This window comes from Pongo pygmaeus, chromosome 9, assembly GCF_028885625.2.
Source record: "Pongo pygmaeus isolate AG05252 chromosome 9, NHGRI_mPonPyg2-v2.0_pri, whole genome shotgun sequence".
Lineage (NCBI taxonomy): Eukaryota > Metazoa > Chordata > Mammalia > Primates > Hominidae > Pongo > Pongo pygmaeus.
The window spans coordinates 116,949,501-116,975,492 of record NC_072382.2 but is presented as its reverse complement, the minus strand read 5'-3'; the positions used below and the strand labels follow the sequence as shown (position 1 = coordinate 116,975,492).

At 39.3% G+C, this 25,992-nt stretch overlaps 1 protein-coding gene across 7 annotated transcripts in view; it reads left to right on the top strand.

Annotated features, from left to right (window-relative positions):
* CADM1 (cell adhesion molecule 1) overlaps nucleotides 1–25,992 on the top strand; it is a 331,126-nt gene that overhangs the window by 280,420 nt on the left and 24,714 nt on the right. For 2 of the 7 annotated variants that reach the window (XM_054441699.2, XM_054441700.2), the window contains exons 6-9: nucleotides 6,275–6,374; nucleotides 9,508–9,680; nucleotides 14,620–14,700; nucleotides 25,845–25,877. In XM_054441699.2, the coding sequence (XP_054297674.1) occupies nucleotides 6,275–6,374; nucleotides 9,508–9,680; nucleotides 14,620–14,700; nucleotides 25,845–25,877 (387 nt within the window). Of the gene's footprint in view, nucleotides 1–6,274; nucleotides 6,375–9,507; nucleotides 9,681–14,619; nucleotides 14,701–15,211; nucleotides 16,207–25,844; nucleotides 25,878–25,992 lie in introns of those variants that run through there. The other 5 variants (XM_054441701.2, XM_054441703.2, XM_054441705.2 and 2 more) reach the window with 4 other exon arrangements.

Below are 25,992 nucleotides of genomic sequence, written 5' to 3'. Positions count from 1 at the left end.
ATGATCAAAACCTGTTCTTTATTTGTGCCAAAATAAATGTTTCTCTGGTATCGATAGTGCCCTGCAGTGAAGGAGAGAGGAAAACCTGGAAATCAGAAAATCTTTCCTATTTGGAGTGGAGGATAACACTTAGTTTCCACGAGCAGCTTCTATATCAAATCCTCTCCCTCATCAATTCTGTTTCCAGATTGTATTCTTCAGAGCATAATAGCTGGCGTTTTCAGATTTGGCCTGTTTCTCTCGGATCTCCAGTCTCTCACTCTCTCTCTCTTTTTTTTTTTTTTTTTTTGTAAACGGAATACGCTCTTCCTCCCACTCTCCCTTTTATTTTTTTTTTTAAAGCAGTGAATTGAGTTTCAGGGAGGTTATTTTAGTATTTATGATTCCTTATGAGAAATAATCAAGGAATGAAGAACCCCGATTGAAGCTAAGTTTTTAACCTATTATTTCTTTGTGTTAACACAGAGTAGTGTTGGTTCCAAGTTCCTGATATTATAAGGACTATAGATTGTTAGTGATACAATCTGCAGTGCCAAAAGTGTCAAGAGGCTGAGTCACCAGTATTCAAAATACAAAGAGTGAGTGTTGAGCAAATACATCGTGAGCAAGACTGGAATGACCCTTAAGGGAAAAGCCTTTGCCTTTATACCTGCCTTCTGAATGCATACCCTGCAGAAAGAGGCCTGTTTTACTAAGAACCACCTCCTCTCATCTCACTGACCTTAATGTACTTGTAAAAGATGTGTCTGTGTGGCTGTGGACATTGAATACTTACATAGTGAAACCAGTCTTCTAATGTACATACTTCACTTAATGGTTTTTAACTCAGGGTCAGATTTTGATTCTGTGGAAGGTTAACTAGTTGTGAAGCCGGCATCTAAAAATCTAAAAGGAATGGTCAAACAACATCCTTTCTGATTTCCTGTAAGATACCACTTAGAGACACATCGGAAGTGCTAAATAAATGTGTAGAGAAGTGGAAATATGTAAAGCAGAACACCTGGGCTGAACCTCCAATTTGGGCAGCTGGATTGACCTTCCAAAAGAAAAACACAATTATATTCTGTGATGAGGACTAACAGGAACTCGTGATTGGATTTTATTTATTTTTTAATCAGTAGTAAAGATGGAAGGAGAAGTCCATGCCCCAATATTGCTTCACTTTCTCATTCACTTATTTCTTCATTCATTCATCCAGCAACTATGTCTTGAATGCTTACTGTGTGCCAGTCCCTGGCACCATTCTAGTTACCAAGACTTCAAGAAACAGAACAAAACAAAACCAAAAAAAACCCTCTCTTGTTACAGAGGGAACATTCTACAGAAAATCTTGCTATAGGGATTTTCTTGCCCAGTGTTTGCTTACAAATGATGAGAATTGCTTCCAAGACACAGAAGAATATTCTGTGGGTATATACCCCCATTTAAAAAGCACTGGGAACAAAGCTTTCTGCCACCACACCATGGAATCAAATTTGATTCTTTTTTGTAAACGGTAATTCTAATACCCACAAACCTACCTGAAAGTTGCAGCAAGAGAAGATTGCATTCTACTGTGGTATTGGTCTTACGTCAGTCCCACCAGATTTGACTCATCCCACTCACAATAGTTCAGCCCTCTTCAAGAAGCCCAGTTTCAGTACTATGATTCATAACAACAGATGTAACAGCAGGAGGTTCTTCACCTTGCAAACAAACAGAATAAATGGCAGTGAAAATTATTCATGAATGTATTATGACAATAGAAAGCAAATCTTTTGCAAGATGTTCTCTTTAACTCCTCTGAGAGCTCTGTGTGACTCTGTTCATTCACCAATCCCAGTCACCAGGCGTTGCTAGACATTGCCCTCCTTTAGTTACAAAGCCGTCCTCCCCCAACAATTTAGACAGCCATATTGTAGGGGTTGATTCTTGCTTTGAGCTCAGACAGCTTCTAGCACTCACCAAATCTCAGGTTAATCTTTGCATTGTCGTTCTACTCCAAACTCCAATAATCCTCCATGATTGACAATGACTCTTCAGTCAATGCCTCCTCACTTGAATGCACAGGGGCTGACCCAGACCCGCTACCCAGACATTCTGATATCATCTGTGCTCATGCTGCCCTGGAGTTCTCCCTGGTAGGACTTGAAACAATTAGCACTTCATCCACAAGCATCAAATCCCCATACTCCCTGGTGTTTCAGAATATTGGGTGAAATCTAAGTAAGAAACATGAAGAAGAGCCTGTGTCCCAAATGCAGTTGCAGAAATTAGATTTGCACTCAAGCCCCTGGACCTGGTTGCATTGAGCACATCAAAGAAAATATGACAACTGCATTTCCTGATTTAGAAATTCTCAGGAAGAGAGGGAAGGTTGTGGGAACTCCAGGGATAATAGGTCTCCCGCTGGCATGTCTCCTGCCAGGGTATCAGGATGCCTTTTCCACTGACTCAGCTCTGCTCCTGTCTGCTACCCGGGAAGGGTGACATCCCAGTCATGAAGAAACTGCAAAGTACCTTTTTCTAAATAAAGGAATGCAAAGACCTGATACGTTAGTGTTTGGACCTACAGAGGAGACTGTGTCTTTTCATTTACATAGGAAACTGAAATACAGGTTCAGAATCTGAGTTTCATCTTCTGAAAAGATCACAGAATGTGGTGCAAGGTCAGACTGGCATGAAATCAATAGTAATCTGCCAGCAACCCATTCCAACCTCTTTAAGAGTTTCCTTTTATATATTTTTTCCCTTTATAGAGAGAGCAAAGTACATTTAAAGAAAGTCTCATCAAATCAGAATGTCTTTCTAATATTATTTTTTTAATTGGTTGCTACTGTAGTGTGACCTAAAGCCTCCTGGTGTTTAACCCTCTGTGCAACTTTGACTAATGAACAAATTTGTCTGCTACAGCAGTCTTGCTAAATGTCTTTTACGGGGTTTAAAAAAATTTACAGTGTATTATGAAAACCTCAGATCCCTCGACCTAATTCATTGGCTGTTGGTGATGCCGTATCTATAATTGTAATGTTCTTTAAGTGTACAGACCTAACTATTTTTCTTATTTTTATATAGCAGTTCCATTTTATAATGACATTAAGCCATTCTGAGTGATACATTTCTGGGCAGTTATTGTACTTGGGTAGAAAGTATCGTCTGGCTTTTGGCCTCATGCCTTACAACACCAACCGAGGCGTAAAATGATCCCCCAGAAAATGTACTAGGCTTTACCTCATTACTTAAAAATAAATCTTGGAGGCTGGTTCTGTTTCAGAAAAGGTTTGGTGGGTTATAACATTTGATTTATGAACATAATTAAAATATAAATGATGAGCTCTGGGCTATTCAATCAGCCATCTGGATTGTTCGGTATTTTGACATATTCATATCGTAGTTAGGCTCTTCAATGGAAAATTTAATGTCCCTTAGTTCTAGAGGTGCCAGTGGAATCCCAGGGTTTCTATCTCACCTGTTGAGAATGGTTAAGTTTCTCTTTCAGGACAAAGGAAGGGGAACAGAATTTGTTTTTAAGTTTCCATCACCCAGGGATAGATCTCGGTACATAGACCTTCTATAATATTTGATTCCTAGACTGGGCGAGAGGATAGCTCATCTGCCCGTGGTCAGATAATATGCCTATAAATACTACATGTGTCAACAGAGGGGAACATTTTTCCGTATAATGCAGGCAAGACTAATGCTTACCTTTTCAGCCAGCTATTACGGTAACTGTGGCAGCTGTAGCCATAAGTAGATAGTAGATGTTTCTCCAGAACTTAAAGAGTAAATTGGGAAAATCCGTTATCAAAACTGAAGGTGTATTTTCTATGATTTAGTAAATGGTTTTTAAAATAAATCTCGGGTATAACAAATCCTTAGCTTGTTCTTCCTAGTTTATGTGAATAATTGACAACTGATAAACAGCTCATTAGGAACATAAAAGAGCATTTAACTAAAACTCAGTGGTACTGAAGAAGCAGGGTGGATTAAGTTTTTCAACACTGTCTTTATTATTGATGGAAGTTAAGCATGTAAAATCCTTAGTGCACTGTGCTGAAAAATATGCCCTCTCTGTTTGCTTGTAAATTACATTAAGGAAAAAAGAAGAAAAATAAAATCCTTCCACATAGGCCAGCAAGCATTCTGCTGCTTCTTAATTAATGGCCAAAGTCAGCAGTGCATGAAAAATGTAGCCTTTCCGTAGATCAGAGATTAACCTATAAGCAGATGTTACATTTCAGCCCAAATTTTGGGCTTTAAATTTAGCCTCACCCAGAATGGTTCATGGGTAAGAATGATAGAGGTCCCCCAACTAGGAACTCTATATAAAGTGCTGCTGTTTCTGGGTATGAACTATGAGGTAGCAGGTCTTTTGTTTTCTGTGTGTCCAGTGTCACAACCTTCTTCTTTCATTTTTTTTTTTTTGTATTTTTTTTAAAACTAAACTTCACCAACTAGTGTGTGTGTGTGTTACACGACCACAAACAATAAACCCACACCTGATGCCCAGCAGTTGTAGTTAGCCTAATATATGGCCTTTGTCTCTAAAAGGGGGTGCCCAGGAGCTCTTGAACCACCCAGTGCTGGTTCAAGGTCATCCTGTTTATCCTTTACAAGCATTTCTGCTTTTCTTTAATGACTACCTTCCTGACCCAGTTATCAGTATCTGGAAACCTCAACACCATTTTGCTCTTAAACAGTTTCTTTGCCAACGTGTCCAAGAATAGAATTGTGTAACTTGCAAGGGTCAGCTGGAGCTTCTGGGCTTGTTAACTTTACGTTCTCTGGCATGAGACTTAAGCTTCTCAGAAAGCACTACCAATTCTCAGTATGCAGTGTACACTGGTGGGTGAACAAGGGGGCTCTCTTAAAAGGTTTTGAATGCCATGTAATTTTTAGAGACATGAGAAAAAGATTTGTGATAGGAAAGAGACTATAAGAATGCATCTAGAAAGCAGCCATCTCTAGTGAGGACTTCCTCGTGCAGTTTATATAGCTGTGTACAGGATGAGATTGGTTGAGCCTTGCTGTAATATTTCTATCTTCTCCCTTATTCCATAGGATGAATGTTAATGAGCTAACCACAGCTTGTAAAAGGCCAAGGGGCTGTTGTTTAGGTGGTATGATTGTCTGAGAAAGTAAAACTATGGTAATTGTTTTGACCTTTCAGCCAACCGATGTCTTGCCCTCTCACATTTATTACTCTTGGGTACATTTCCAAAAATATGCATTTACAGAGCCACAGAATTAAATGAGAAAACTGATTTAGGGATTAATAGCTTGTTAGTTCAGCACTGAAAAAAACAATCTCCTAATTTCATTCAGGTTTTATTTGCTAATGTATTTGTATGTGTATCTATGTTAATTCCAACTTCTGTAGCTTCTCTCCCTATTCCCTGAACCTCCCACTATTCAGCCCTCATAGCCATATCCCCACACTGACAAATACAGTTTTAAGTAGCTGGTGGAAATAAGAATACTTATATCTCCTTCCTAAGTACCTCACTGCATGAGGAAGCTATACCTGGCTTTAATTATGGATTGCCATTGGAAATGCACTTATGAATCAGAAATCTATCCCAACATACACTTACGGGGCTGTCTCTCTCTCTATGATCTTGGATGAGCTACTTCAATCTGTGGGTACCAGAGTTCCCATCCCTAAAACTAGGCTTATTCTACCACCAATGATGGTTCCTAGGAGAGTAGATGCTGAGGAAATGTCAGTCTTTTTTCTTTTTAATGTTTACACTGAGGTGTCAAAGAGTTTTCACTGGGAGGGCTCCCAGTTGTTTTTTTCTTAAAGTCATTTGAGTGGAATTCAGAAGTTCTGCCTTTCCCATTTGAAAACAACAACATAGAAGAGGCAAATTTATTAAATGCGGTGTCACAACATATTGTCACATAGCAATATATGATATATGATAAAACGTATCAATTCTGAGCACCACAAATATCTATGGCTTCACCTCAGCATGAAGGCAAATGAGTTTCCTTTAGCTTGAGTGAGTTTGGAGATAAACTTCAGTGTAACAAAATGTATTTCACAGGAAATGTTTGATGTGGCGCAGTTGGCTTATGAATCTCTTATCTATTTGCGGTTCACTCCTTAGAGTTATTAGTCAATTTAATTTGAGCAAATGCCAGGATTACCAACTAATTAGAAGGGTGTTACTGAAGGCATCGGATGGGAGAGAGTAAGTGCTGGTACTGTGGTTTTGAGGCAGTGTGTGAGTCTGATTTTGCCTGATGATATCATTTGCTAAACATCATACTTTGTGTTGTTGTCACACAGATAAGCCTCAAGTGCATATTCAGATGACTTACCCTCTACAAGGCCTAACCCGGGAAGGGGACGCGCTTGAGTTAACATGTGAAGCCATCGGGAAGCCCCAGTAAGTTCTGAAGGCCGAGGTTGGCAGAGGGTCGTGCGCAGTAAATGTCACAACACAGACATGTGCATTCACCAGTCCTTGGCCTGTCACCTGTCTCCTGCTGCAAAGGATGGATGGTTTTTCAGGAACTAAAGAATATTCAGTGAGAGGGGAAATAAATATCCATAGTTCTTAATGGTCAGGACTGGGAGAAAAATTAAATGCCCGCTAAGATTGAAATCTCAGCTAATTCTATTTTATTATCATCAACATGATTGTCAGAACTATTTTCTCTCTCACCCACGAAAATAATCCTAATAAATTCTTGGTGTCCCTACAATCTAATAATATATCTGCCACCTTTTGTGTTAACGTCTAAGCTGCTAGAAAGACGGTTTTAAGACTTACATTAAGCTGCTATGTTTAGGGCCAGCTGTAGGCAAATGAATTTGCCCTACCTTTAGTTTTGCATCTTCTTCCCTCAAAGAAAAGCATCATTCATACTTGACTCCCAGAAATATTTTTGTTAGTAAGGAAAAGCTCAGGAACTTTTCTTAAGGAGGATATATATGCCACTTCATAAGAGAAAAAGAAGAAACAACTCAGACTCTTATTTTATTGAAAGTATAAAGGAGCCACTTGAGTTGCCCTGTGAAATGATGCAAAGTGAATTTGAGGAACTGCATATATCATCACTAATACAACAAAAAAAGCCACACAGTGGTACCACTTTAACTATTATTCAGTTTACTTAGTGGGCAGGGGACACTTCTTTAGTGTTTCTAGTAAAGATTGTTTTTAACTGTTCCTTACGGGGAAAAAAAAAAAACAAGTTGAGGATTCATGAAATGGAATAATAGGTCAATGTTGGGATTAAGGACACTCAAACTTTAGTGGTACCCAACAAAAAACAGCATTGAGCTCCCTCTGCTGTCCCCGTAGTATGATTTTTTTTTTCCCCCTCAAAGAGTTTTGCTAGCCCGCATCATCACAGGTTTCATATAAAGAATTCAGAGCATCTTAACAAAGCTTCCCCAGAAATCTCTGGAAAGAATCCTCCCTACTTTAACTAAGGAATGATCTATGACAAGAGAACAGAAAGCCAAAGGGGGCTCTGGCTGCTGTTGGTTCTCTCTTCTCATTTCAAGCCTCCCTATCTTTGCACTTACCTCTCCATGTGCCGGAATTTCCTTCCCTCTGTGCTAACCATGTGGTGTTTTAAATGACCTTTAGGAGCTGGAAAGTGGTCTTGGTTCTGTTTCACTTTCACTCTGGTGTTCCCAAGTTACTTGGTTTTGAATGCTTCAAGCTTCAGCAGAGTGATCTTTTTCTCTTTTGAGCACTGCCAAAGATTCAGATCTTTCTTTTTGTAAACAGTCTGAATTATTCCCTGATTAGCAGCTTTCTTCCAAAATAATCCAATGGAGTAAGAAAAAAAAATTCTCAGAGACCTCTTGCCGCTTGCAATACCCATGCTTGGCCACATTAACCACAGTTACAGTCTATGGCTTGCTAACCTATACTTTGTTTTTGTATTTTTCCCCTGAAGAAGGTACTGTGTTCAATTGAATGTGCCACGGGGACAGTAAATTACATGTTTCCTTCAGGACATTTATGCCAGAGAAGGGATTTGTTTGTTCCTTTCAAACAGGGACTAGTATATATGGTTGTGTGAGCAAGCTCACATTACTCTACTGCTACCCCTTCTAGCATATTACCTATTTATTTTCTCAAGAAATTGCATACAATAAAAATGGTAATTTAACTTGCCATTAAATGTTGCGAATATTCTCAGCACTTACCCCTACTGATTGTTTCAGCTGTCAAGCAGCAGGACATTAGGTCTGATTGCCAGGCAGGCCCATTTGCCATTGCCTACAAGGAGGACATATGCAGTACTAATTTTTAAATAATTTACTGGGTTGTGATGACAAACCCATGTGTAATTAAAGAAAAATTGTAACTTCACATCCCATTTGAAAATTGGAATGCTACTTGACAGGGCTAACTTGAGGATCCATCCGTTCATCGTTAAGCATGGGTCTCTTGTCGTGTCGCTGCTCCTAGAGGCAGCTGTAGGAACTGGAGGGAAGTCACTTGTGTGCTGGATCTCTGTTGTCCTTCCTTCAAAATGAAAGTTTTCAGGCACAATTCTAAATGTGGCCTCAACTTCATAGGAGGTTGAGGGAAGTGCCTTGAAGAATGGAAGTTTTCAAAAGATACTTGGTGTGTATGCATTTTTAGCTTTGGCAAATCTTACGAAATTTGCTTTTTCCTGATGGATACAAATGTGGCACTTTAAATCACTAAAACAAACTTGTCTCTGATGAGCAAATGCCCTGGGCCCTAAGGGATCCATGTGGAATGCATGCCATGGTGATTAGCCTGAGAGCCCTACCCACGAGCTTGGGGGACTGCAGGTGCACACACAGGGAAAGTTCTCGCAATATGCAGGCCTTGGAGAGCCAGTAAAGAAGGCAATTTGCCAAGGAACAGATAGACATGGTGGACTAGGGCATCAGAGACAGGGGTGGCATTCTGGGTAGGGGGAGGCAGGTTATGGGGAGGGATTAAAGGGAAGAGGAAATGATTACATCTTTCCAGAATCAAAGGTGGTTTTTCAGACAGAGGCCCAAGAAAAGCACTATTCAGATATAAAAGTCCATCCCTTTTGGTGAAACTCAAAATCCATTTAAATATCACAAGAGGCTTCTAAACAAGTCTTGGTGTGTTAGTAACCATCAGATGAATGCATGTATCACTAGCCAAGAACTTGATTTCTTTCCTAATTAATGAGATGTTAACAATGGGTGAGCTCTGTCCTGCCTGAATTGGTGTGAAACCACACAGCAGGGCATAAAAATAGGCACACTGTTTTATTTGTTGATTTGTCGAAGATGAATTGGAAATAATGAGACTCCTGCTTGTGGTCTGTTCAAAGTTTTTCAACACCTGATCATGTTTAAAAGAAAAAAATTGTATACCAAACAGATTTTTGGAGACTTCACAGTTGTAATTCTGTGAACTTAAAATATCTCCAGTAGGTCCTCATTAATTGTGTCACCCTGCATGTGATTCATTTAATGCGTGGGTGAGCAGTTTGATGCAATGGGAAATGATAATGTGACTTGTCTTCCTCCCCTTCCTCCTGCAGGCCTGTGATGGTAACTTGGGTGAGAGTCGATGATGAAATGCCTCAACACGCCGTACTGTCTGGGCCCAACCTGTTCATCAATAACCTAAACAAAACAGATAATGGTACATACCGCTGTGAAGCTTCAAACATAGTGGGGAAAGCTCACTCGGATTATATGCTGTATGTATACGGTACGTGAGAAGATAAAATGCTCTTCTACTAGAGTCAGTCACATGGAGCTGCTACTTGTGATTTACTCCCAAAGCTTTTGGTCAAGTTGAAAATCAAAAACCAGTTGGTTTCCTTCTAGAACTTAAAGAAGCCTGGCCTGAGGTGGACCCTAGTGTCTCCACCTGGGATAGTGACTTTTCTTCCCTCCCTCTAATCGTGGGTGTTTCTGCTAGATCACAGTCTTTGGTCATGCTGAGAAGGAAAGCTGTGTCCTCAGGCACAAGCCATGGAGATTATGTTAGAAGTAATGACTGAAACTTTCAACCTTACCAATTAGCAGCTTTTCAGCTCAGAAAGTTTATTCCCAGTGGTATTTTACTATGATACCTGGGCTAGCTTTCTCCTGCTTTGATGAGCAGAACTATTCTATTTTCAGCATGAAGCTATTAATTCCAAAAGATGTTGTAAGCCAGTAAATACTCAGAACAAATACAAGGTCCTTTGTAGCTACATGAACCACCTGTAGCTACTGCTTCAGAACAAAAGCTTTTTTAAAAAATGTGTCTGTTTTGTTAATATCATTTTACAGGATTATTAAAACATCATGAATTTTATTCTCTAGTCAACAGATATTTATTGAGCATCTACTACATTTCAGGCATCTTAAACTTACTTCCTGTTTATAACTTACTGTTGATTTTGCAAATGGTGAATATTTGCTATTTAGTTGAGATGTGCACCTCCTCTCTAGTTTTATAATATCAAATTAAGTCTCTTCTGTTCAATTGAAGCCTCATATGCCAAAAAATAGCCATGAACTGACATGACAAAGAATGAGTAACCAGAGGCATTGGCATTTCAATGTGTTTTAAATATTTGAATATGTGTGTGTGTGAAGGGGGCATTTTTTTCTTCATGTTAGCAGTGTAAATAATCCAAGTATAAGTATATATGAATAAATGTTTAGATACACATAAATTATACCTATGACATATCCACACCACAGTGTCTTAGAATCAGGGTACTTTCCTTATGAAGAAAATAAGAGTGGCAGTCTTTTTAATCAAACAGAAGCATGCTTTACACCATATCTGCATGGATATTAAAATATAATCCTTAGCCTATACCTGAGGTTTTTTTCCTAGCATAATGCAAAATTAAAAGATCACATCTAATCACCGTATTTGTAGACTTCTGAAGTATATTTTATCTTTACGCACTACCAGTGTTGTCTGTGGTTGTATTATGTCTGTTCACACATAATAACATTAATTCTCCCAGTAGTTAAGGAAATCCACGTGAAGCAAACAGCTTTTCTACGTAGGTGAGAGGGGACACAGCATGGCCCGTTTTCAGCTAGCGATATGCAGAGCCACCTCTTTCCACAGACTGCTCGGCGGGGGTGAAAAGTACATTCCTCCCTTTTTCTGCATGTGCTCTTTTCACACAAGGGCCTGCGCCTCATGGGAGTCCCCGACATTGCTGTTGCCCAGGTTTACTGGCTTTCAGTCCAGCTCTTTACAAACTGCAGATTATAAAAAGCAGTGACAAATTTCCATTAGTCTGTTATGTGCGTCCTTGATTCAGAACACTAAGTTATCTGGATAAACAGTTTTGATTTATTGTACTTACTGCCCCTACATTTCAAGAGAAGAAACATTTTGTGGGTTTGATGGACAGATATATTTGAATAATTTTGGATAGTAGTTTATAGCTAGCATTTATTTAGTGCTCACTTTATTCCATGCCCTATGGTAACGATTTTACAAGCATGGTCTCCTTTAATCTCCACAATAACACCAGGAGGCAGGTATTATCATGATCCCATTTTACAGATGATAAACTGAAGCTCAGAAAGGTCGTACAGTATTCCCCAACTTCACCAGGTTTCTTAATGTGTTTTAGAACAAAAATACTTTGGCTCTAAAGTCCACAACAAAGTTTGTCTTTCTTTGTGTATTCTCTTATTCTCACTGCTTTCCAGTAGAACAATCCCCTTCCATATGAGATGATCCTTTTAGAATTAACTGTCTGGGCCAGAGTGCATTATTTGAAAGCCAAGAAATATAGGGATCCACCTGTTTAAGGGAGACACAGCTACATACACGTGTCTCCCTAATCCAAGATGGTACACCTATCCTTGTCTGGGGATTTGCTAGATCTGTAATATACTACCTACCTCCCCTAATCAGTCCTAGTAACAATACTTGGGATGACAGATTAGAATATTAGCCTAAGGTATTACTAGTCTATTAACAAAATACTCTAGCAGTTTGGGAAGGTGTTGAGTACACTTTCTTTCCAAAGCTGATTTGTTGTATTACTGCCATAATTTTGGAAGTATTTTATGAACTAAAAGTTAGCAAGCCCCCATAAAGTTTCACTCTCTGGAAGCAACTTCTACATATGAAGAATCTAGCTGGTTAGTGCCTGAGCCCCAATTGGTTTTATTCTTTTAGCCTCTACGTGTCAAACCCAGCTCATTAACTCCCACTCTGTACTTAAATAGTGGCCTCACGTTGCTCTTATTGCTAGAAATGATCTAAGCACTGAGGTTATTATACCTGTTAAAGGAATCTAATTCCTTCAGGTCACTTTAGCCAGATGTGAAGGACAGCAGTTGCCCCAGTCGTGATAAAGATAATTGAAAGTGTGTGATTTGCACAAAATGGGAAGGACTGATGACCTTTCTCTGAAGTCTGTGCCTTCATTAGTCTGGTCCACCCCTTGGTTCATAATCATATTTTCAAATCACCTTCAGATCTACTCATTGTATTGTGGACATCACACACTTTATGTCAATACTTTCAGAATAGGTGCAGAAATAGGATTATAGGCTGGGCGTGGTGGCTCACGCCTGTAATCCCAGCACTTTGGGAGGCCGAGGTGGGTGGATCACAAGGTCAGGAGTTTGAGACCAGCCTGGCCAATATGGTGAAACCCCGTCTCTACTGAAAAAAAAAAAGAAATACAAAAATTAGCCGGGTGTGGTGGCGCATGCCTGTAGTCCCAGCTACTCGGGAGGCTGAGGCAGAAGAATTGCTTGAACCCGGGAAGCAGAGATTGCAGTGAGCCGAGATCATGCCACTGCACTCCAGCCTGGGCATAAAAGCAAGACTCCGTGTTAAAAAAAAAAAAAAAAAAAAAAAGGATTATGGTATATCAGGGAAAATCTCCCAGGAACAAATGTTCCTTTTCAGTGGTAGATATAGTAATTGAAGCAAAACAGAAAAATCACATTAACTGACCCTGTGCTGGGCGGCAGGCACCTCTCTGGATATAGTTTAGTTGTGTAGTGGAGGGAGCGGGACGTCTTTAGTGCTGGGCTCAGGGGTCAGTGCACTTAGTTCATTTATATCTGTGCTGGCACCTGCAGCAGGTGTGTAGGTGCATCCAAATGAGTTTCCAGGTCGCAGGAGCTTCCCCACCTGTGGCCTCCATAAAAAGTGCGAAGGAGCAAGACTGAACATATGGCCTGAATCACCGCATTTCTCATTCTGCCTTTCTTTTAAAAAGGTAGTCTAAAATCACTAACTTAACCATTTTTACCTCTTGGAGGAGAATGAGATTTTTTTTAAACGACATTGTTTTTTGGACTCGTGAGGCTGCTTTAAATGAAAGTGTAAACTGCTTGTATCCCCAACTTAAAGGAATGGAGCCTCCCATCGAACAGAACAGTTGATTCTTCTCTGTTAATTTCATCCAAGTGTGTTTGTGTGAGAGAAGCAATTTGTGAGGAAAATTAAAAGCTCAGATTGTTGATCGATGGTAGGAATCATTTTAAGTAGACTTTGCAACCAAGCACCAAAATAATATTTCTATAAACTTTTGGGAAGTTGCACCAAACCCAATAAAGGTGCAGTATATAATTAAAGTTTTGATGTATTAATTAGACAATCTGAGAGCTCACTTGAAGATAAAAGGACACCAGATGTGTCAGGGAGAAAAAGTTGACGTGCTTTAGATAAAATTTAAAATCAAAAGCTTTCAAATCGTCTTATGCTCTATTATAGCAGAATGATTGCTTAGTTCAAAGTCTTGCTGACAATTTAACACATTCAGTTTGATCATTTTGGCTTACAATTTTTTTTTCTCTTTCATATTTGCCCTTCCCTTGTCTCCAAATAATTTTTGAGATGATAGAAGAATATACAGTATATCAAATATCTGACAGAGGGTTCCCTATCAGGTTCCTGGCTTTGAAGGTTGAGTCTCATTTATATTTAGTTCTCTTGTTTACAAGATGGAAAACGTTCTTTCAGTTTTATCACTGTAGTCTACTTAGGTCAAGCTTTTAATATGAGCAAAGGCAACTTATTAATATTTATAAGTTGTAAAATTTATTGACTTTTAAAAAATAAAATCTCAGTAAAATCTCACATGCCTGGAACTTGATATTTAGTGGTGACATTCTCTCTTCTTTGTATTTATTATGAGTATAGAAGTAGTTTTACTTCCTGCTGGGTTGTATTGATGGAGAATAATGAAGTTAACAGTCACAGAGAGCAAGTGTGCAGGGGCACGCTCATCCTTGGCTGATATGAGCCCCCTAATAGAGCAGCACCACCTCCTCCTCCTCCTTCCTCCCATCTGTAAAAGCTGAAATGAAATGACAACCATTGTACCCTCTTGGTACTGAGTTGATTTAACCTCACCTTTGAAATCTGGTAGGGAAGAGGGGTGTCATATGTTTTGATTTTTCCTCCCCTCTCTTCACATCTCCTCATCCCTAATTCACTTCATTAATGAAAATTCTCTTTTCTTCTTTTCTCAGCTCTTCCAACTAAGGCTTTGGGATATAATTACAAGACATAAATCTTGCAGGGAAAGAACTTTTGGTTTTAAAGGGGGGAAGCCATCAAACAAACATCTCAATGTCCTCATGCCTTTGTTTTGTCATTACTGGTCATTGTTGTGTTCAGCATTGTGGGTTTGATTTTCCTTTTTTTTTCTATCCAGATCCCCCCACAACTATCCCTCCTCCCACAACAACCACCACCACCACCACCACCACCACCACCATCCTTACCATCATCACAGGTATGGTACCTTCATTACCATTGAAAATGTCCTGAATGTATATTATCTTTCTGGTATGTATAAAAAGAAGCCAAAAAGTTCCCTTTAAATCCTTGGAATTTAATTGTTCCTTTATTTTGGAACTCCAACGACATTAGATACTATGTTCTTAAGTTGAATCTTAAGGACCTCAGAAACATCCAAGCATTTAACAGTACGTCAGATATTTTGCAGCTTATGCATAAAAGAATTCTTTTTTAAGCATCACTATTCAAAGCAAAATGCTAGGGAAAATGGCAGCTGGCTATTAGAGAACACGCCTATAGCTTCTGCTTAGCCATGTTTGATGAAATGGTAAGTACTGTGGCTTTCAATCTTGTCTCTGTCTTAGTTTCATCTCAGTCCATGTAAGGGAAAATATACACAACTAACTTCAATGTGCCTATTTGGGCCATGCTACTAAATGCATAGTCATCCTTCCTGCTCCAGAGAGTACCCGCTGACAGTGTTACTACCTGTTTGTGTTGCCTAGGTAGTCACAAGAGATCAGAGGGAGTCACTGTCTTTTCCATGCTGAGCACTCGTGTGCCCCTCCCTGCCCTCGGTCACATATTGGAAGAGTGGAAGAGGCAGCCACTGTGGTTCTAACTCTGCGGCTTGATCTTTTTGGACTGTCTGAAACTCTTATTCAGCATGAGTTTTACTGTCTCTTGTTTCTGTCACTGAGGGAGGTGGCATGCCATCCAGCCCTTCCTGGCATCCAGCGGTTCTCTCATACTGCTTGATGTGGCTTGTCTGGGAGCCATGGGGTTTCTTCTGCCTACCTAAGTAGGAAAGCTTCTGGCCACACTATGTCCACTTGACATGAAGGATTTCCCTAGATAAGGCCCTCCCAACCTGTGTTTACAGGGACTTACCACAAAAACATATGAAAGTAATTATTCTGTGAGAAAAAAATATCTCTTGAAAGAGTAACTTTTCCGCTGCATTTTGTGAGCTGGTGAGACTGCAAAGTATCTGAACCGTGTGCCCCGGTACCCAACCCTGTCTCTGGACTTATGAACACTGAGTATTTGACTCCCCACCTTTCGTGGTCAGCTCCTTTTTAGCACCCTAGATATCATTGCTATCCTTTTCATTGACATGCTAAAGACATTTCCAGTTTTCATGGGAATCAATAAGATAGAGATGATGAAAATTCAAAGTGTTCAAAGAAAGAGGAGGCCTCATCAGTTGATAGAATATACAACAGATTGTCTAATCTCAGTTTTCTTCACTTTTCTACCCATTACAGTGGAAAAACAGAACCCTTAAGGGAAACCAGTGCTTCTCAACATTGGTTACAAAACCATCAGTGCCAGCACTTAATTTAAAATCTTCTGAAAAATCCATCAGTTGGTTTTCATGTCTCACTCTAAATGCAGCTCCAACCAGGCTGCTTCCTAGATTCTTGTCTGTGTGTGTTTCTGTTTTGGCTCTTTGTTACTTCCTTTTAGAAACTTAAATAAACTCAGTTTGTTGACCTAGTGAATTGATTCTTTCCATTTTCTATACCATTCACCAGCATATCAAAGATGCTTCTTCCTAACTCTGATTTCCAGAGTAACTGTGTTACCAACTTTTCATACTAAGAACTAGGTTTTTACATTTCCCCATTTCTTGCCTCCTACCCAGTTCGTAAGCCAAATTAGACTGGTACTCTTGTGAAGTGCCCTTTAGATACCAGTGTAAAATATATTGCCTAATTCTCCATTGCCCTACATATGTTAACCCTTTAAGAAAACGTATCAGCAGTCTATTTTATCTTTGCAGAACTTGCCCAGGTATGAGCCAGCATTTATTACCACTCATTCTAGAAGGTGCCAGCTAGGTAGCTATCCAGGTTTACATTTTAAGGCAGTCGAGACCTTATTCACACGGTATATAAACACCACATTTCTCTTTTATATGGAACAACACTTTTCATTTGCGGCTGGCCTTCTCACTAGCTTATGCTTTTTTTTTAAGACCTTTCTTAGCACTCGCTGAACTCCTCCCCCCTCCCAATCAATCTCAGCAACTCAGCAGAGTCGCTTCAGTTCACAGCTCTTAATCCTTCACTCCAGACTAAAGCTAATCTTATGTCCTCAAACAGCTACAACTCACTGTTATCACAGTTCCGACTGCAGAGACTCCATTTAAGAGGAAATTTAAAAAATAAACAATGCTCTATTTCTGTCCACATCAAAGGTACCTCTAACAGAAACTTGTCTTTGCTTCTGTCTCTCTGCTACCGGCCTCTCAGCTCAAGGTAATGTAAGATGATCTCATAGATGCACTTTAGCCTCTTGATGTTAGCAGTTGAGTCCTCCCTGCACACGAAATACATTTGTGGTAATGAATGCCCACAATCTCACTGGCACACCCAAGAGTAGTTAAACTAAAATTGCTACTAACACAACATTGTCGAATTCGTTGCCTTAATGGATGTGATCTTCTAGGCTTACTGTGTCTTAACAAGCAGTCTTATATATATTTATCTTGCCCAGAAAGTACACTTGTAGAATTTAACATTTGCTCCTTTCTCCAAACAGATTAAAGGTTATGCAGCTGAATGATTCTGTGTCCCATTTTAAAGGTCCAGGCTATCCTCTAGATTTAGATTAGTTCCTAAAAAAATCTTCCAGACTGAATCCTGACAAATGGATAGCTAAATTAATTTCCACTCCTCTTCTCTCTTGCACTGTTTGGTACATTACAGCCACCATTAGCCTTAAAAGCTGCAACAGCCAAATTCGGTGACAGTAACATAAAGCCTGAGCTTAAAAAAAAAAAAAAAGAAGATGTCCACAGTCATCTATTTCTTTTCTCCCAGTCAAATGCAATAACTGAAACTCATTCCCTAGGTCAGGGTTTCATTACAAGAAAAATGTACACATGCAATAGAAAAATATTTTTAAACTCGAGAAGTCATAGTTGATTTCTGATTTCTCAGAAAGGAAGTGTTCCAGTGTTATCTTTTATCTTCCATAACCAGGATAATCAAATTGTTCCCCTTTTTAGGAAGGCAGACTGGCATTCTGTTCTGAGTCACCTGACTTCCTTGAAACATGTTAAAGCTTCATCATGGAGACCCTTCAAAGAGAAGAATTACAAGCCAAATCTGACTCTGCTTTGCCCACCCAGAATCACACCCCTCATGGGTGGGAGCACAGGGCGTTTTCTGCCTCCTGCTTACCCTACACGGAGCAGGTCTGGAGAGTTACACGTGAAGGCATACATCTAAGCGTGGTCTTATCTAGGGAGAAATTTTTGTAGTCTCTAAAGTACTGAAAGGAATACAAACAGTCCCTGATTTATGATGGTTCATCTTACAATTTTTTGACCTTAGGATGGTCCAAAAGCAGTACGTATTCAACAGAAACTGTACCCATACAGCCTTTCACTTTCAGTACAGTATTCAATAAATTCCATAAGATCTTCAACACCTTATAAAATAGGCTTTGTGTTAGATGGTTTTACCCAACTATAAGCTAATGTAAGCGTCCTGTGCACGTTTAAGGGAGGCTATGCTAAGCTGTGATGTTTGGTAGGTTAGGTGTATCAGATGGATTTCCAGCTTACAATGTTTTCAACTTAGGGTGGGTTGATTGGGACATAGCCCCATCAAAAGTCAAGGAGCATCTGTATTTGATGTCAACTTGCCATATCAACTTGTTGTGGCTTTAAAACCATTAAGCCATTATAGTATCATTAACATTTTTTTCCAACTATAAAACAGTTTTAGATTGGGAGCCATTCAGAGCCTCACTGTGATTTGCCATGAGGTTCCTTGGAGTCTGTTTTCTTTCCTGTGTATTGATATTCTGACCATATATTTCTGTTTCAACTATTGCTATTGGCAAGCCCCTGTTTCTTTTTTTTTATTGTGTCAAATTGTCCATGTGGTTTCATTCATGAAGATACATGCTGTCATATGGAAGCATAAATTGCATAATTTAAATTGCCCCTGGAATCCTTTGTGAAAAGGTGGAGACGGCCAGCCATTACCCCGGATAAGAGTCCTTCACACAGATTCCTGTCAAAAACTAGAATAGAAGAAAAACCTGATGCCATGCTGGGGTGGCGGGAGGAGGTGGGGGAGTGTGAGTGAGTAGGGAGTGTTTGTTCTGTCTTGTTTTTAACTTTCTTTGTAATTAGTTGTCTTTGTGTGTTAGGTGTACATAAACTTACCCATTTCTGTGATAATGTTAGCCCCTGTCTTCCAGTTGGATCAAACTTTTTCCTGTAATCATCTCAGGAAAACATGTTGTGTTTCCCTTCCTAGTTAGCGTGGCTGTTGTTTTGTTTCTACCTGGTTGCATCTTGAGTTAGATGCTTGATGAGGAATATCATAGAAAGGACTCCACACTCAGTTTTAAATACCCTTAGCAACTTACAGAGAAAATTCAGGCCGGGAGGAGTTCAACCTGGAGGTCACACTATACATGTGACTGTCATAAATTTAAAAATTAAAACCACCTTAGAATAAGAAATGAATAGCTATAGGGCCAAATTCTGAAACACATTAAAAAATCCTTTCATAAGAATGAAGTGGGTCATTTCCAAATGAGTTTTCGTCTTTTTAAAAGTACGTACCCAATTAAATATTTTGTGTTCCTAGGAAAAGAAAATGGCCAGGCTTTTCTTATTGGTATCTAAGTACTCAAAAACCAATATAGCTTGTAGCAAATGATTCCTATCCCCAGGCCCACATTATTATTTTTGGCTTTCATAGTCTGAAATCATAAGCTTTTGTTATGTGTAATGTGGATTGGATCACATAAATAAAGAAGGTGTCTATAGCCTTTATCCTTCAGTGATATTTATAAAATATGCCCAAGTGGGAAAACTTGACACCAGAGCACATGTTTTTAGTTCCTTAGGTACAAAGCAAAGAAGCACACCTGTCCTTAAGACTGAATCTATGTCATGACCATCTAAATGATGATAGAGAGCTTTCCTCCAAATAGAGCTGGCTATTCCCCAGGATCTTAGCCTCATGATTCCTACTCTTTGCTATTGATATTTGTATGGTTCAAGAGCTGGTCTGCTTTTAGTTATGCACCCAACAAATATTGAGTGCCCATAATATGTACAGCACGATGCTAGTGCTTTTAGAGACAAAATACTCCCTAAACCCCTTACCATGTGGTTGCGAGGACAGGTTACACACATTGGAACCCAATAAGAGATACTGTGCAATTGGGGTGATTCGGTGGCACAGGCAGAAGGTGCCACAGATGCTGAGGAGAGTGTCACAGTGGACTTTGGTCTGTGCCATCAAAGAAGGGACAAAATGTGGATAAGAAAGGATGGCATTTTGGAAGTTACGCATGAAGGTCCAATGTTACTTCAAGCATCTATCTTCAATGTGTGTTTATTTTGCATGTATTTATGTTCCAGGCATAGATTAGGCCACTCTTGCTAGGAAATACACATCTTCATCCTAGAATGTTTACTAAATTGCCTTTTTTTCTAGAGTTGACTCTACTTCATTAAGATTATTTTTCATTCAGCATTTATTGAATATTCATCAAGTGTTATTGATATGCCAGTATGCCTAGTGACAAGAATATTTTGGGGGCACTGGTAAATACTCATGAGCCACCTTTTACATAATAAGCCACCTTTTCAAGTTTTTACTCCAAAAATTATGTGTCCATTTTTCTTCATACCGTCTTAAGTGTCTACATGTTTTTTTCTGATTATTGTAAACCTGTTACAAATAACAGCATAGCTAACCGGCTTTTGACCTATATTGATTTAGGAGGGAATGAGAAAAGACTTGAATACTACAGTGATGGAGGCCACCTGACCCCATATTTTTTAAGAAATGAATGAGAAATGTGATGCGAGTGGAAAAGTTTTTAATCCCTCTATCATAATTTCAATAACTTTATGCTCTTTATTTTAAAAATAATCCTGGAGATAAAGATGTGACATGTTTTCATACTGAAGACCTATCAACAATGCAAACAAATAATACTGTGAATACAAGTTTCCCAGAATTAAAAAGTGATGTTTAGAGCTATCTTGGTAGTGAAAAATAAGACTTGACTGGAAGGACCCAGCCCTCCCATACCTAACACAAAATTTGCCAAGACTTAAAAATGTGCTACAACAACTTATAGAGAGCCTCTTTCCTGTCTCCGTCACTACCCTCGTGGTGACACCCTCATCTTTTCCTTCCCTCCCCTCTGCCTTCCTCTTATCTGTACCCCCTTCCACTGAGCATTCACACACAACATGATATAGGAATTGTTTTTCTTGTTAAATGAAACCACTATACAGATTCCTATTATTTTGCAGAACATCTGGTTTGCAAATGAAAAGATCTCAGGGGCACAACAGCACTAGTGAACAATTCTGAAGAAGCTTTTAACAAAACTTGAAATTGCTTATCCAAAAAAAAAAATCATCCCCCGTTGCTGCTGTTCTGTAGCACACAGTCTCTTCACTCACAGGGGAGGTGACTTTAACAAGGAAGAGAGCTTTATCCTGGCTCTCCTATTTTGGCCTTTTAGTTTTCGTTCTATTCCTATCCACTTCTCCCATCCCTAAGACAGGGGAGTTTGATTAAAACATAACATAGATGGAAAGAAAATTAGCCAGGAAATCAGGAGAAAATAAATTCCAGAGTTTAATTTTCCAGCAGTTATTTTTGTTTTCGATCGAGTTCAAATAACTTGAAAGAGAAGAAAAAAAAAAAAAAACCCCACCATATATTTAATATATATTGGCCAGCACAGCACGACTATGAAAAATTGTCAGGGGAATTCCTTGCCTGCCCTAGTGTCTAGATTTAAAGCACCTCCATAACACAAACTGAAGGGGAATTCAATTAAGAAAACCCATTGGCTTCTTATTGACTTTAGTTAAGAAAATAAACTGGGATCAGGTGTATTAAAATATGTCTAACTGCTTAGTATGCTTTCATTTAGGCTTATGACAATCAAAAATGGGAGAATTTAAATTTTTTACAGTTAAGCTCTGGTTTTGAGTAGATCGTGGGTTATCACACCGTGCATTTTTTTAATGTACATCTTACTCAAACACACCCTAAAATGCAGGCTTGCAGTCTGCGCGTTGTAAAGCAGGAGCACCACAGATCAATTGGGGGAAAAAATATTTAAGGTTGTAAATTTAATTTTGTTCTAGGATTTTCATTTTCATTTATGGCACCCGTTGTGTTTGAGACCATGGACCAATTTATGGATTAGTTTTAAACCCCCAGTCTGTCACACTCAATGAACAATTCTAAATTGGAGAGAATCCATATGAAAGGATTAGAATGTGCCACAGTGGAGCTTACACATGACTGTTTCAACTAAATATTGCCCAGCTGCCTCTCCTGCAGTATTTTTTTTTTTTTTTTTGCTACTTAGTTAAATTGCTAGTGTCTCTAATTTCACACATTGTCAGAGCTTTTTTTATTTTGTAAATATACTGCAACAATAAATGTATGTGATGTTTCATTTATTCAAGATGGGGTCTGATAAACTGTAGGACTAGGAGACTAAGAAAAGAAGTCAGTTTTGAGTAGAATGTGCATCTTGCAAATAATAGTGCTGGGCCCTTCTTTGGATACCTTGTTTGACTGTACTCATAAAATAGCCAGAGAGTGACTTTTAAGACTGTACACACTCACTGGGTTTTCAAGAAGGTGGGATTGTTTTTTTCTTGGCCATATAATATAAATGTATAATAAATTTGCTCTCTTTGTAATTAAAATTAAAATAAGAGACAGTAGCTCAGCTAGGCCTTTTAAATGTCAAGTATAACCCAACACCACCGTAAGTCCAGCTCAATTTTTTGTGACCTATTTTTCTCATAGGCTTGCTCAAAGATTTTTTTTTTAAGGCAGCAGCAAGATGAGGTTTTAAAAAGGCTTTGTTAGGGCAATTAGACATTTTCATTTTTCAAACTGATTACAGCATTTATCACTTATATTGAAATTTTATTATTTGCATTTTGCCTCTACACTTAGAATGTTACCCAACAATATGGCAACCGCACAAGTTGATTCACAGGGTGTGCTTGCACATTTCTCCAGTTTTCTGATTAAGATACCCTAATAAATCCTGCCTCACAGAGTTGCACTCACTTCAGAGCCAGCGTGTCTGTGGTTTCTGCAAGAAGTCATAACGCAATTATGAAGGAGAATTAGATTCTGTCATCGTGGTCTCCTGCAGGGACACCAAGTTACTTTTAAAGAATGTTTTCTTAATTCTTTACTTGAAAATAACCTCTGTTCAAGTAGCATACCAGATGCTCTTAGAGAAATGGAGTCAGTGACTCCCCAGACACACCGTCAATCTTGCTCTGAACTTTGTAGCCAGCCTGTGTTTCTCCTGCAGTCTGCTACCCCGTTGCTGCTCATGGTTTTGCCATTTCCAGCTGCAGTAATCATGTGTTTGACTTGAACATGTGTTTGCTGTTAACCATTTTAGAATGTGTTTTTTCTTCTCAACATCCCCCTTTCCTCCCCTTTTGGGTGCAGTTGATGGATTTCCCATCCCCAGAATGGGAAAGCAAGATGCACTGTGGATTTTCCTTCATTTATTTTCTAGTACTCACCTAGGAGCAGACGCCTAGCTTCACTTGGTTTAATTTCATCTTAAAGCTGACGTGATGTTGTGATGTAGGAAGACAGTAAATTGGGGTCACTGGTTAATGCTGATATTATTTTTGAAGACTCTAACCCTTAGGTCTTACTCCACCCCCCGCCCTTCTTTCATTTGTACTTAATTATTTACCTGGTGAAAATAAAGCTTATGCCGGGCACAGTGCCTCATGCCTGTAATCCCAGCACTTTGGGAGGCCGAGGCGGGTGGATCACCTGAGGTCTGGAGTTTGAGACCAGCCTGACCAACATGGAAAAGCCCCGTCTCTACTAAAAATAAAAAATTAGCCAGACGTGGTGGTGCATGCCAGTAATCCCAGCTACTTGGGAGGCTGAGGCAGGAGAATCGCTTGAACGCAGGAGCTGGAGGTTGTGGTGAGCCGAGATCACACCATTGCATTCCAGCCTGGGCAACAAGAGCGAAACTCCATCTCAAAAAAAAAAAAAAAAAAAAAAGAAAAGAAAGCATATTAGAAGAGCTACTACAAAAATAATGAGCCAGAGTGTTGATTGCTTTTTTGTAATTTTGGAAAGGAGCCAATGCCTATCTATACAGTGTATTAACATGCATATAAATGTTTCTGTACAAATGGGCATTTGATCCTGCCCCTCAAATTTAAAGTACCTAATGCTGCACTTGGATGTTTCAACTAAGGAAATGTGTCATCTATGTCAGGAGAATCTGTGACAGAGTGTGTTTCAACTGTACAGTTTTCTGTATTGTTTTTTACTGCTATTTTATGCACACAGACTTGACTTGTAAGTATTTTGTTCTTATGCGGTATATTGTATGTTTCTCTTCATCTATTCGTCAGAAACTAAGCTATCAGTAATATTAAGCTGCATTGGCCTTTCAGACTTCTGGTTAATTCTGGCTCCTTAGAAAGGATCTAATTTTTGATGGTATAGGATCCTCAGGAAAGCATGCCAACTGAAGGGGAACGCCGGTGTGAATTCATGTGTCATATTTATACATCAGAAGCACCAGGCTCATTTACCCCCCAAAAAAGCTTCATATGAAGTTCCAGTGCATTTAAACATTGCCTGTGTTGAATCAGAAAGTCTTTTGGCATCTCCACAGCTCATGAAAGCAATTACCAGCTAAATAGCTGCATTCTACAAAAGGACAGTGAACTGCTTGCTTGCAGTTTAACCCAGAATCTTACTTCAACCACCGCCGTTTGACTAGAGATAACTAGCTCCTGTCTCAGTATCACCATTCCTTTTTGCCAGCAATGGGTCGTAGAAGGAACGTGCCTGGGAAGTTTAGAACTCAAAATGAAAGTATGGCCAGATGGGTTGACATTGGAATGAGGTTGACTAGAAGAGTGGTGATAGAATGACTCTGGAAAAAGAATGTCACCCTGCATTTTGTTAAGATATTTATTCCACTTCCCCTGTAGCCAAAAATAAAGAGAAAATTCCTTGAGCTCCTTGGAGGAATTTCTTGTGAACAGGAGCAAGTACAGCAAGCTTGGCTTAGAAGCCTGGTAGAAGAAGGAGAAAACTTGAACAGCATCAGAAATAGAAGAAGAAAAAGACAAAATACATTTCCTTCCACAGCAAGTTCATCTAGCAATGGAAAAAGAAAAAACAAAAACAAAGAACTGCACTCTCTCCTAATCCAGCCATGAAAGCAGGACTCCCGGCCCCTCAGAACGGTGAACATGGTTCTGAATTGTGAGCGAAAGGATGGCTGGATACTTAAATTTTTGGAATGTCATATGATTAGAAGTGGCATTTGGCAGATTGTGTGAAGGGTGTTTTCATGAAAGGCTTCTGCTCTTGGATTTTAACATGAAGAGCTTTAGAGTGAAGAATGGATGTGTGTGTGTGTGTGTGTGTGTGTGCGTGTATGTATAGAAACTAATCTGTGAAAACCTTGAACATGTTCATTGCCATGGCCTCCCAGTTAATTGAACTTTCTGGCTAAACTATGCTGAAATAATACACTGGATGGAAAACTTAAACCTGTCTATTCATCTACAGGCATCTGAGCAAAAGCAGTAAAAGGATCCTAAAAGTGTGATTGATTCAGTGATGCCTAATTGGCAGTCAAGAAGCCCAAGTGCCCGGGTGGGTTGGGTTAAAACAAAGGCAATGTTTGAATGTTATGAATCCATTGTTTAACCGGCCTTTCGACTGAGCTTTTCTGTCGCAGTCCTGAGCCTTGATGCTTTAAGAGCCATCTACCAGCCACTGAGTTTGCACTGGTGTTTCTCATCACTTTGCATGTCCACCTGACTATTGACTAGCAAATATATGTGTCCTGGCAAGACCCCCAGAACCAAAGAATTTACTGTTTTCCTCACTGGCTCGCAGCTTTGAGCTCAAGGCATGTCCTAAAACAGTGCAACTCACTTCAAATGCTTTTTGCTTTTCATTTATTATTGCTTGTCACGCGGTGTTCTTTGAAAGCTTGCTCATATATTATCTGTTCCATTTTTTTCCATTTTCCCTTTTTTTGCATGCCGTTCCTCCTGTTTCTTCCCTTCCTCCAATCCTCTGTTCCCGTCTGTAGACACAACGGCGACGACAGAACCAGCAGTTCACGGTTGGTATCACATTACTGTTTATCTACTTTCTCAGCACTGCTGAGACGCAAGGCAAGCCTGGGAAAAAGAGAAATGTAGTCTTCAAGGGAAATCATGTTTCAAGTAGACTGACCT